Consider the following 12,593-nt stretch of genomic DNA (forward strand, 5'->3'; position numbering starts at 1 on the left):
TTTTGGAACGAGTGGACCCGTGGAGTTTTTGGAGAAGTGTGTTGACCCCGAGAGGCAAGGTGAGCCCTCTTTTGCACCAGTTGGTGTGAAGGTTGGTGCTTGCTGCCTCAGCTGTGCAGCAGTCTCTAAGCGTGAACCTGGGCATCAGAGAGTGCCCTGATTGTTCCTGTTTGTCTAATTGACTCTGGCTCATCTCAGTGCAGCAAATAGAATCATCACCAATAACATTTCAGCCTTGTCTGGCTAGCTGCGGGACCAGCCACAGGGTACCTCCGGATTCTGGGATGTGTGAGGCGTCGCCGACTCTCGTGGCCTGAGCCTGCCCTCTCTCTGCAGCATACATCGTGGCCGTGTACCACAGCATGAAGGAAGAACTGAGGCGCAGCACCCCAGGGAGCACCCCCGTGAGGAGGAGGGGAGCCAGCCAGCTCTCCCAGGAGGCCCAGGGGGAGGCCGGAGCCCTTCCTGGTGAGCATCCTTGCTGTGTGAGGCCACCAGTGTGTGCTTCTCAGGGTCCCCATCTCCTTCCCTTGGTGTCCTTGCCGCCCTGTGAGGTAGCGAGCAGGCGCCATGTTGCTTCTCTCCCAGGAATGATCACCTTCTCACAAGATTATGTGGCAAATGAACTCACTCAGAACTTCTTCACCATCACTCAGAAGATTCAGAAGAAAGTCACAGGCTCTCGGAACTCTACTGAGCTCTCAGAAATGTTTCCTGTTCTCCCCGGTTCTCACCTGCTGCTCAATAACCCTGCTCTGGAGTTCATCAAATACGTGTGCAAGGTAAGGACACTCCCACTGATGGGTGTGCAAGTCACTCCTCTATTCCACAAACACCCACTGCATCCAGTCTGTGCAGTCGCTATGGGAAAGACCCCTGTCCTCACAGAGCTCACACTCCCCTGGAGGGCACAGGTGAGCTCAGAGAGCACAGGTGCCAAGAGGTGAGTTCAGGGCAGGGGCAGGTGAGAAAGGACCTCTAATGGGTCCTGGGCTGAGACCACAAGGACCGAGAGGGCCTGGCAGTGGGTGGATCTGACGGAAGAATGAAGTCTGGGCAGAGGGATACAGAGCCCCTGGGAGGAGGGGTGACGGGGCGATGCTGTGAAAGGTGAGCAGTGGGATAGCAGAGCCAGCTCGTGGGTCACATGAGGCCAGTGGGCCAGACCAGGAACTGGACAGGGCACCCACAGCATCCGGGCTGCTGTGGAACCTAAGAGGAGAGCTTGCTCGGACGCTGAATGCCTTCTGGGAAAGGTAGGCTGATTCAAACGAGGGATAATGTTACCAGATAAGGACCTGGCAGGCGTCCCCTTACAGAGCACTTTACTGTCCATTAAGTTACCTCCCAGCACTCTGTTTCACAGTGATCAAGTGACTTCTCATGGTGGTTAAGAAATGGCTTAATATAACACTTTAACTCCTTGGTAGACTTCAGAATTTTTAAGTTCTATTTTTATTAAAGTATAATTTACATACAGTGAAATTTACCATTTTTAGAGTGCATTTCATGGGGCAGCCAGTCATGTATTCACCACCACAGTCAGGATACAGAGTCGTACATCATTCTCCAAAGTTCCCCACCCCTGGTACATGCTGATCTGTCTGTTTCTATGTTTGTTTTTTATTTTTAAAATTTTATGTATTATGGCTGTGTTGGGTCTTCGTTGCTCTTTGGGTTTTCTGTAGTTGAGGTGAGCAGGGGCTATTCTTCATTGTGGTGCAAAGGCTTCTCTTTATGGCAGCTTCTCTTGTTGTAGAACATAGGCTCTAGAGCACACAGGCTTCAGTACTTGTGGCCCGAAGGCTCAGTTGTTGTAGCTCCTGGGCTCTAGAGCACAGGCTCAGTAGTTGTGGCTCATGGGCTTACTGCTCTTCAGCCTGTGGGATCTTCCCGGATCAGGGATTGAACCCGTGTCTACTACATTGGCAGGCAGATTCTTTACCACTGAGCTACCAAGGAAGCCCCCATGTCCCTATGTTTATTTACTTTAAAAATTTTTCTCTGTGAAGTGCAGTTGTTTGTGTTTTCACATATGGATATGTGAACTGGCCACCAACAGCAAAGTACAGAACGTTCTCCACCCCTGAGAGTTTTTCCATTTGCTTCCCCTTGGGACTCAGCCTCTCCTCTCGCCTGCATCCCTGGAACCACCAATCTGTCTTCTGTCCCTGCGTTGAAACCTCTTCCAGAATGTCATACGAGTGGAGTGGTTGGTCACGTAGCCTTTTAGGTCTGATTTCCTTCACTGAGCAAAACGCACTTGGGGTTCTTCCATGTTGTTGCTTGTTCCTTTCCATTGCTGACCAGTGCTCCACTGTATGGGAGGACCACAGCTTCCCGATTAAAGGACATTCAGATTGTTTGCGCTTATGGGTGACTGCCAATAAAGCCACTATAAACATTCTCATATAGGTTTTTGTGTGAACATAAGTTTCATTTCTCTCAAGTAAAAACCCAGCAGAGGAATTTCTGGGTCATATCGTGTTTTGTAAAGTGGCTGTTTTGCATTCTCATCGGTGGTGAGTGACTATAGTCCAACTGCTCCACACCCCGCTGGAACTTTAATTGTTAATTTTCAAGGTTTTATCTGTCCAAATAGATGTGTAGTGGTATATCATCATGTTTTTAACTTGCATTTCCCTAATACTACTTGGACTTCCCTGTTAGCTCAGTTGGTAAAGAATCTGCCTGCAATGCAGGAGACCCTGGTTCGATTCCTGGGTCAGGAAGATCTGCTGCAGAAGGGATAGGCTACCCACTCCAGTATTCTTGGGCTTCCCTTGTGGCTCAGCTGGTAAAGGATCCACCCGCAATGTGGGAAACCTGGGTTCGATACCTGGGTTGGGAAGACCCCCTGGAGAAGGGAGAGGCTACCCACTCCAGTATTCTGGCCTGGAGAATTCATGGACCATGCGGTCACAAAGAGTCGGACATGACTGAATCACTTTTACTTTGCATAATACTAATGATGTGGAGATTTTATTCATGTGTTTGTTTGCTCTTTGTCTTTGGTGAAATGTTCAGATCTTTTGCCCATTATTAAGAACTTTTTTTTTTTTTTTTAATAATTTTTATTGGAGTATAGTTGATTTACAATATTGTGTTAGTTTCAGGTGTACAGCAAAGTGAGTCAGTTATTGGGTTATTATTCTTATTGTTGAGTTTTGAGAGTTCTTAATATATTCTGGATATAAGTCCTTTGTCAAATGTGTGATTTCCAAATATTTCTTCCCAGACTTTGCCTTGCCTTTTCAAAATTTCCTTGACAGTATTTTTCAATGAGCAATGGATCTTAGTTTTGATCTAATCGTTCACTTTTTAAGGGTTGAGCTTTTGATGTCATATATAAGAAATCTTTGTTTTAACCAAAGTCACAAAGCTTGTCACTTATGTTTTCTTCTAGAATTTTTATAGTTTTAGGTTTTATATTTAGTCAGTCCATTTTGAGTTAATTTTTGTACAATGTGTATGTTATAAATTGAAGCTTCCCTAGTGGCTCAGTCAATAAAGGGTCTGCCTATAATGCAGGAGACCTGTGTTCAACTCCTGAGTTGGGAAGATCCCCTGGAGAAGGTAATAGCAACCCTCTCCAGTATTCTTGCCTGGAGAAATCCCATGGACTGAGGAGCCTGGCAGGCTATAGTCCATGTGGTCTCAAAGAGTTACTCACGACTGAGTGCCTAACACTTTCATATTTGTGCATAAGCATATCCAGTTATTCCAGCACCATTTGTTAAAAAATTCGCCTTTCTCCATTTAATTATGTTTGTGCTTTTTTCAAAGCTTAACTGGCTGTGTATGTATATGGATCTGTTTCTGGGTTTACATGTCTGTCTCTTCTAAAACACCACACTGTCTTAATTTCTGTAACTTTATCAATAAGTTTTGAAACCAGGTAGTGTGAATGCTTTATCTTTAATCTTTTTTTCAAATTATTTTGACTTAATTTGCCTTTACTTACGAATTTCAAATCAGTATATCAGTTTCCGTTTAAAAAAAAAATCCTCTGTAGACTGTTGAAGGGACACCCTGAAGCAGGTTGAGAAGGTTCCTTGGTGCCTTGATAATGGTCATTTCCTGAGAGTAAGTTTGTTTTTCGGCCGCATCTTGCGGCATGTGGTACTTAGTTCCCCGACCAGGGATCCAGTCTGTGCCCCCTGCAGTGGAAGCAGAGTCTTTTTCTTTTTTATGGATTTTTAAAAATTTATTTGCTTTTTAATTGAAGGATAATTGCTCTACAGAATTTTGTTATTTTCTGTCAAGCCTCAACATGAATCAGCCATAGGTATATATATGTCCCCTCCATCTTGAACTTCCTTCCCATCTCCCTCCTCATCCTTCCCCTCTAGGTTGATACAGAGCCCCTGTTTGAGTTCCCTGAGCCGTACAGCAAATTCCCATTGGCTATCTATTTTACATGTGGTAATATAAGTTTCCATGTTACTCTCTCCATACATCTTACCCTCTCCTCCCCTCTCCAGTTGTCCATAAGTCTGTTCTCTGTGTCTTTCTTCATTGCTGCCCTGCAGAGAAATTCTTTGGAACCATCTTTTTAGATCCATATATAGGCGTTAGTATACAATATTTATCTTTCTCTTTCTAACTTACTTCACTCTGTATAATAGGCTCTAGGTTCATCCACCTCATTAGAACTGACACAAATGTGTTCCTTTTTATGGCTGAGTAACATTCCACTGTGTATTTGTACCACAACTTCTTTATCCATTCATCTGTTGATGGACATCTAGGTTGCTTCCATGTTCTAGCTATTGTAAATAGTGCTACGATTGGGGTACATGTGTCTTTTTCAATTTTGATTTCCTCAGGGTGTATGCCTAGGAGTGGGATTGCTGGGTCATATGGTGGTTTTATTCCTAGATTTTTTTAAGGAATCTCCATACTGTCTTCCATAGTGGCTGTATCAATTTATATTCCTACCAGCAGTGCAAGAGAGTTCCCTTTTCTCCATACCCTCTCCAGCATTTATTGTTTGTAGACTTTTTGATGATGGCCATTCTAACCAGTGTGAGGTGATATCTCATTGTAGTTTTGATTTGCATTCTCTAATAATGAGTGATGTTGAGCATCTTTCCATGTGTTTGTTAGCCATCTGTATGTCTTCTTTAGAGAAATGTCTATTTAGGTCTTTTCCCCACTTTTTGATTGGGTTGTTTGTTTTTCTGGCATTGAGTTCTATAAGCTGCTTGTATATTTTGGAAATTAATCCTTTGTCAGCTGTTTCATTTGCTGTTTTCTCTCATTCGGAGGGCTCTTTTCGCCTTGTTTATAGTTTCCTTTGCTGTGCAAAAGCTTTTAATTAGGTTCCCCTTGTTTACTTTTGTTTTTATTTCCATTACTCTAGGAGGTGGGTCATAGAGGATCCTACTTTGATTTATGTCATTGAGTATTTTGCCTGTGTTTTCCTCTAAGAGTTTTATAGTTTCTGCTCTTATATGTAGGTCTTTAATCCATTTTGAGTTTACCTTTGTGGAAGAGGTGGCAAGAATACACAGAAGAACTGTACAAAAAAGATCTTCACAACCCAGATAATCACTATGGTGTGATCACTGACCTAGAGCCAGACATCCTGGAATGTGAAGTCAAGTGGGCCTTAGAAAGCATCACTATGAACAAAGCTAGTGGAGGTGATGGAATTCCAGTTGAGCTATTCCAAATCCTGAAGATGATGCTGTGAAAGTGCTACACTCAATATGCCAGCAAATTTGGAAAACTCAGCAGTGGCCACAGGACTGGAAAAGGTCAGTTTTCATTCCAATCTCAAAGAAAGGCAATGCCAAAGAATGCTCAAACTACCACACAATTGCACTCATTTCACACGCTAGTAAAGTAATGCTCAAAATTCTCCAAGCCAGGCTTCAGCAATATGTGAACCGTGAACTCTCTGATGTTCAAGCTGGTTTTAGAAAAGGCAGAGGAACCAGAGATCAAATTGCCAACATCTGCTGGATCATGGGAAAAGCAAGAGAGTTCCAGAAAAGCATCTATTTCTGCTTTATTGACTATGCCAAAGCCTTTGACTGTGTGGATCACAATAAACTGTGGAAAATTCTGAAAGAGATGGGAATACCAGACCACCGGATCTGCCTCTTGAGAAATTTGTATGCAGGTCAGGAAGCAACAGTTAGAACTGGACATGGAACAACAGACTAGTTCCAAATAGGAAAAGGAGTTCATCAAGGCTGTATATTGTCACCCTGCTTATTTAACTTATATGCAGAGTACATCATGAGAAACGCTGGACTGGAAGAAGCACAAGCTGGAATCAAGATTGCCGGGAGAAATCTCAATAACCTCAGATATGCAGATGACACCACCCTTATGGCAGAAAGTGAAGAGGAACTCAAAAGCCTCTTGATGAAGGTGAAAGTGGAGAGTGAAAAAGTTGGCTTAAAGCTCAACATTCAGAAAACGAAGATCATGGCATCCGGTCCCATCACTTCATGGGAAATAGATGGGGAAACAGTGGAAACAGTGTTAGACTTTATTTTTCTGGGCTCCAAAATCACTACAGATGGTGACTGCAGCCATGAAATTAAAAGACGCTTACTCCTTGGAAGGAAAGTTATGACCAACCTAGATAGCATATTCAAAAGCAGAGACATTACTTTGCCAACAAAGGTTCGTCTAGTCAAGGCTATATTTTTTCCTGTGGTCATGTATGCATGTGAGAGTTGGACTGTGAAGAAGGCTGAGCGCCGAAGAATTGATGCTTTTGAACTGTGGTGTTGGAGAAGACTCTTGAGAGTCTTGGACTCTCAAGGAGTCCTTGGACTGCAAGGAGATCCAACCAGTCCAGCCCTGGGATTTCTTTGGAAGGAATGATGCTAAAGCTGAAACTCCAGTACTTTGGCCACCTCATGCAAAGAGTTGACTCATTGGAAAAGACTCTGATGCTGGGAGGGATTGGGGGCAGGAGGAGAAGGGGACGACAGAGGATGAGATGGCTGGATGGCATCACTGACTTGATGGATGTGGGTCTCAGTGAACTCCGGGAGTTGGTGATGGACAGGGAGGCCTGGCATGCTGCGATTCATGGGGTCACAAAGAGTCGGACACGACTGAGCGACTGATCTGATCTGATCTGATGGTGTTAGAAAGTGTTTTAATTTCATTCTTTTACATGCAGCTGTCCAGTTTTCGTAGCACCACTTATTGAAGAGGCTATCTTTGCCTCATTGTATATTCTTGCCTCCTTTGTCAAAAATAAGGTACCCAGAGGGGCATGGGTTTATTTTAGGGCTTCCTATTTTGTTCCATTGGTCTATATTTCTGTTTTTGGAACCACAAGAGTCTTAACCACTGGATCCCCAAAGAAGTCCCATCCTGAGAGTTTTAATCAAGGATGGTTGTTGAATTTTGTTTAGGACTTTTTCTCCCTCAGTTGAAATAATCATATTGGCTTTTATTCGTTAGTCTGTTGATATGGTGAATTGCACTGATTTTCTAGTGTTGATCCAGCCTTGCATTCTGGGGGTAAATCCCACTTGGTCAAAATATCAGTGGGCTCAATTTGCCCTTATTTTGTTGAGGATATTTGAGTCTGTGCACATAACAGTCACTAGTTACCTTACACAGTCTTTGACTGGTGTTGGTACCTAGGTGATGCTGGCCTTCCAAGTGAAGTTAGAAGTGTTCTCCCTCTTGTGTTTTCTGGAAGATACTATGTATAGAACAGTATCACTTCTTCTTTCATGTTTGGTAAATTCACTTTCATCTTTTTAATCTCTTAATTAAGTCCAGTGTTCTCTCTATGTAAGGGATATGTGTAATGTATATATATTTTAAACAATACTTCCCAATAGTCCACCCTTCTTCATTGTAAATGTACTTTCAAATTCACCCACTTTGCTTCACATTGACCATAAACACTCCCCTCAGAGATGTGTTTTCTAAGTGGTGTTTGGTTCTGTGTTCTTAGCGTTGTGCTAGGACAGGAGCTTTAGGGCTGGGAGAGGCCTGGGGAAGATGTTGGTCCTGTCCTCTCATTTACAGACAGGAAGCTTGATGACTCCTATGGCTCTGCCAGCACCACGGTGGGAACCAGACTTCCCATGTCCACACTGCAGGCTGTAACACACATGTGTGCTACAGGGACTTTTCTGGGCTGGCCTGGAAATCCCTCCACCATGGAAGGTTGAAGTCAGCCCCTTTGCATTTGAGATGGTAAAGCTCTGGTGAACTTGGGGCTGCTCGTCATTGAGGAAGAAAGAGTCCCTAAGGGTGACAGGTAGAGCATGCTTTGGTATGTCCCAGACACCCTGAGGCCTGGGGACAGCGCCTCCATGCCTGTGACCCTAACTTGGGGAATCACTGATGGGCAGGAGGCACTTCTTACCTTTGATGCTTCTAACAGGAAAAGGAAGAGCTGAGATGCTTCTGAGAAACTGTAGCTTAAAGAACTGGCTGCGGGGTTTTCTGGTCCAGACAGCCACAGGGAGGGCTGGGAGCCGTCCCTGACATGGGCTCTATTCTCCGCAGGTCCTGTCTCTGGACACCAACATCACAAACCAGGTGAACAAGCTAACCCGAGACCTGCTGCGCCTGGTAGACGTAGGCGAGTTCTCAGAGGAGGCCCAGTTCCGAGACCCCTGCCGTTCCTACGTGCTCCCTGAGGTCATCTGCCACAACTGTAACTTCTGCCGGGACCTGGACCTGTGCAAAGACCCCTCCTTCTCTCAGGTGGGCCGACTCCCTCAGGCCCCTTGCTGGTCCAGTCAGAATATCCAGGCTTCAGCGGGTCAGGGATTCCTGCAGGGCCCCCAACCAACTCTGATGTGAATTAGAAACAAGCACCCTTTTTCAGGCCACTCAGCTGCCACATGCCAGAACCTTGTCCTGGTAATCACATGGGTGATGACAGTGGAGACATGAGTGTGCCCTGGAGCTGTGAGCGTGGTGGCACACTTCTTGAGAATCCCTCCATCCCTTCTCAGCACTGGGGACCAAGGAAGGTGACCTGTCCCTTTGCCTGTCTGTCCAGGATGGGACCGTGCTGCCTCAGTGGCTCTGCTCCAACTGTCAGGTTGCCTACGACTCATCAGTCATTGAGATGGCCCTGGTGGAAGCCCTACAGAAGAAGCTGATGGCCTTTACCCTGCAGGACCTGGTGAGCAGCGGGCCTAGTGCTGGGTCTGCAACCAGTCTGACCACCCCTCCAGTAGGTGGAGGCCTCATCAGTAAGCAGTTTGCACCCATAGGAGCTCTCATCTCCTATGTGAGAGGTGTGAGAGCTCTCACACCTCTTATGTGTGTGCAAGTCTCAAGTTGTAGCCTGATCCTCCAAGGTGATACCTCCTGGGTCAGGCCTCGTCCACGGGCCCAGCTGACTCTTTCTTATAGCATCTGTTGGGCACCTATAGGGGCCGATTGCTGGCTTCATGGACCTTTATTCTAGTAGAGGGAGACGGACAGTAAACAAGACAAGAAAGTAACGGGCAGAGTAAAGACCTGACAGGCAGTGTGTGTGTGAAAGAGGGAAGCTTTCAGCCTTCGATGGGGGAGTGAAGACCCAAGGGAGGTGTTGGGGTTCAGGCAGGGAACAGCTGGTGCCTGGTGTGATGGATAGGGGACCGCAGACCCAGAGTCAAAGGGAGGTGTCCACAGGGAGGGTGTTGGGAAGCAGTTGGCATGTTTGGATAAAGCCCATATCAAGTCTCAGATTTTATTTGTAATTGTGAAAAGCCTGTCCGGTGCCAAGTGACTGGCCGGCTCTGGCCTGGGGCGGGGAGGCTCTGACGGGGGCCGCTTCTCCTTGCAGGTCTGCCTGAAGTGCCGGGGTGTGAAGGAGACCAACATGGCCGTGTACTGCAGCTGTGCAGGGGGCTTCTCCCTCACCATCCACACTAAGGTGGGGGCTCCCATGGACAGCCGCCCCTACTGCCCACCCCTCTCCTCCCTCTCCCACCCCGGGCCATTTGTCGTCTCTGAGCCTTGGCCTTGCCTCCCTGTGCCTCCTCTGGGACTAGGTCTCACTATGACTGGTCATTTCTGTAGGTCTTCATGGAACAGATCAGAATCTTCCAGAACATCGCCCAGCACTATGGCATGTCATACCTCAAGGAGACCCTGGATTGGTTGCAGCTTCAGAACCCCCAAGTGGGCCATTAGCAGTCTGGGCAGTGTCCCTGTTCTCTGCTCCCATGTCCCACACCCAAGACGGGCACCCAGGAGGGCGGCCCTCGGGGAGCAGGTCACACAGCCCAGAAGCGTGAACCAGTCAGAGCAAGAATTGACTTCACTTCCCGGCTCTGGGGTTCCCTGCCTCAAGCAGGGCAGCCCTCTTTAGGCCCAGGAAGCGTTTCCAGCGAGGGGGTCCCAGGGCTGGTTTCTCACTGGATGAACACACTCTGCTGCTGCTGCAGGGCCCTTCCTGCAGCCTCAGCCCTTGCTGCCCCCTCCTTTGCTGACCTGGGGTGCCCTCGGAGGTCCTCTGTTTGAGCTGAGACTCTGAAGAGGGCTGGAAGCCAGACCCAGGGCGAAGGGGCGCCTGAGCGGAGTGCGCAGCCCCGGCTTCCAGGAGTAGTGCTGTCCTACACTCTGCGCTGGCAGCTTGTGGGCTGTGTGCCAGGGATCCTGGCTGAACCCGCGGTCACCTGGGCGTCTCTCATACACTGAGCTCAGGGGCTTGGGCTTCTCTGACCCTCACTCAGGGTCAGAGTGAGGTCTGCTGGGTTGTTTGTGTATGGCGCAGTCACCTCGTCAACAGCAGCGAGACTGGGCTGGGGGCAGGAAGGCTGAGTAGGGGGCGGGACTCAGACTGGGGCTCAGCCACAGAGGGGCCCAGCACCTCTCCCTCTGCACCTGCTGTGAGGGGACCACCGCAGCAGGAGGCCTGGGGCCCCAGGGGGATGAGGTACACCGTTATCACAGACTCTGACATCATATTCAGCACCTGGATTCTCAAAAAGTATTTCTTCATGTGCGACACAAGGTTCTTTGCTTCAGCTCTGAGCGGTGGGGGAAGAGGACGGAGAAAAGGGCAACAGAAATGCTATCAGGATGGAGGCCACTGTGTTCTTGCCTCAGCCTTGAGTCAGTCCGAGACCTCTGACCCCAAGGGCCTGTCCAGCCTCTGACTGCCTGAGGCAAAGAGGGTCCTTGGCCTGTGCCGCCTTTAAAAGGTGACACCACCAGTGTGTTCAGCACCCTGTTGCTTCACAGAGATGTGGACTGTGCTGTTTTCCCCTCCAGGACGGAGCTGGGTTGGAGAGTCTGCCTGCCAGCAGCCCAGGGAACCCTCTGCTGAGCAGGAGTTGCTCCCTGTGTTCCTCCAGCAACCTCAGAACATAAGACTGCCTGCCTGCACCTCATTTTTAACTAAATGCGACTGAAAGCAGAAGAAAATCAGTCAGATTGGCAAGGCAGCAAGCACATTAAATGTAAATCATAAACTCAGAAACCCAAACAGGTGGGCAGTGGAAGTCGCACTGTTGGCTCTGGAGCCTGGTTTAGATCTGTCCCTGTTACCTAATTTACACTTTGACTTCTACATTTCCTAGAGTCTTTACTGTGTGTGTGTGTGTGCTCGCGCCTGGGTCTCTGGAACGAAGGAGGAAAAAAGACTTAGTAACTGACGTCTGTCCGGCTAGGTTTGTCGGCTGGGTACTGCTGTTGCCCACTGGCACGTCCAGGTCCAGTGACTGCAGGAAACTTGACTCTGCTTGGAAGGTGATGGCGCCCGGCAGCCCCCAGATGGAGATCAAATCAAATTAGGGCTGGGTGGGGGAGGAGGACTAACCAGTCTTCCTGGAAATGGAGCCAGACAAGTCCCAGGGGAGCACCGAGCAGTGAGGAGCTGGGGCTGTGTGGCTCACCCCCTCCCTGCAGCAGGGCAGGGGCACCACAGCTCCCAATGGTTCCCTCAGAGGCCAGCTTTGGGGCTGGGGGTATTTGGGGGTGGTGGAGGTCCCAGGGTCACTCTCATGGTGGGGGATGGGAAACCTGAGCCCCTGGCCCGAATTCTTGAGCTACAGCCCAACCCCAACTGGAAAAGCCAGTTTCTCTAAAACTAGAGCTGGAACTCTGAGCATGTGAGTGGCCCATGGAGCTGACATCACAGGCACAGGAGGATCTGCAGGGGTGAGGGGGGCTTCTTGGGGGGGTTGCTGGGTCCAGTGAGTGGTGCTGGTCCAGTCAGCAGGTGGGAAGACCAGCTCTGACCTTGGTTGTGACAGGGTCACAGGTGAAACAATCTGTGGGAGGCACTGTGCCTCCTCAGACCTGTGCACTGGTCATTGCCATTGCTGAGAAAACTGAAACCGCCATCTGGCCAAGCTGTGTCAGAGCTGCTGAGTGGAGTGACCATTGTAGCATCCAAGGACATAACCAGATTATCCATAGGCCTGATCCGGCTGGTGCCGGCTGTTCCAACCTCGCCCTGCTGCTGTGTCCGCTCCTGTTCCCCAGGACCCAGTTCCTTCCCTGGCCCCCATCCCCATGTTAAATAGAGCCTCGGGTTCTGGGTGGGCATTTTGGTGTCAGCCTAAGCTTTTGTTTTCCTTGGGAACAGTCCTCATTGCCCGCCTCCTGGCTTTCTTCCTCCTCTAGACACCACCCTTTTCCCCTATTTT

The 12,593-nt window shown here is 48.3% G+C and overlaps 1 protein-coding gene across 2 annotated transcripts in view; it reads left to right on the top strand.

Moving 5' to 3' along the window:
• POLE (DNA polymerase epsilon, catalytic subunit) overlaps positions 1 to 11,512 on the top strand; it is a 62,291-nt gene extending 50,779 nt beyond the window's left edge. For both annotated transcript variants that reach the window (XM_086347121.1, XM_086347122.1), the window contains exons 44-49: positions 337 to 468; positions 589 to 782; positions 8,503 to 8,703; positions 9,005 to 9,130; positions 9,782 to 9,871; positions 10,018 to 11,512. In XM_086347121.1, coding sequence (XP_086203247.1) covers positions 337 to 468; positions 589 to 782; positions 8,503 to 8,703; positions 9,005 to 9,130; positions 9,782 to 9,871; positions 10,018 to 10,131 — 857 coding nt within the window. In that variant the 3' untranslated portion in view covers positions 10,132 to 11,512. The remainder of the gene's footprint in view (positions 1 to 336; positions 469 to 588; positions 783 to 8,502; positions 8,704 to 9,004; positions 9,131 to 9,781; positions 9,872 to 10,017) is intronic.
• The last annotated feature ends 1,081 nt before the right edge of the window (positions 11,513 to 12,593 follow it).

Source organism: Bos grunniens, chromosome 17 (assembly GCF_055505025.1).
Source record: "Bos grunniens cultivar Pamir isolate PY7600 chromosome 17, Bosgru_T2T1.0, whole genome shotgun sequence".
Lineage (NCBI taxonomy): Eukaryota > Metazoa > Chordata > Mammalia > Artiodactyla > Bovidae > Bos > Bos grunniens.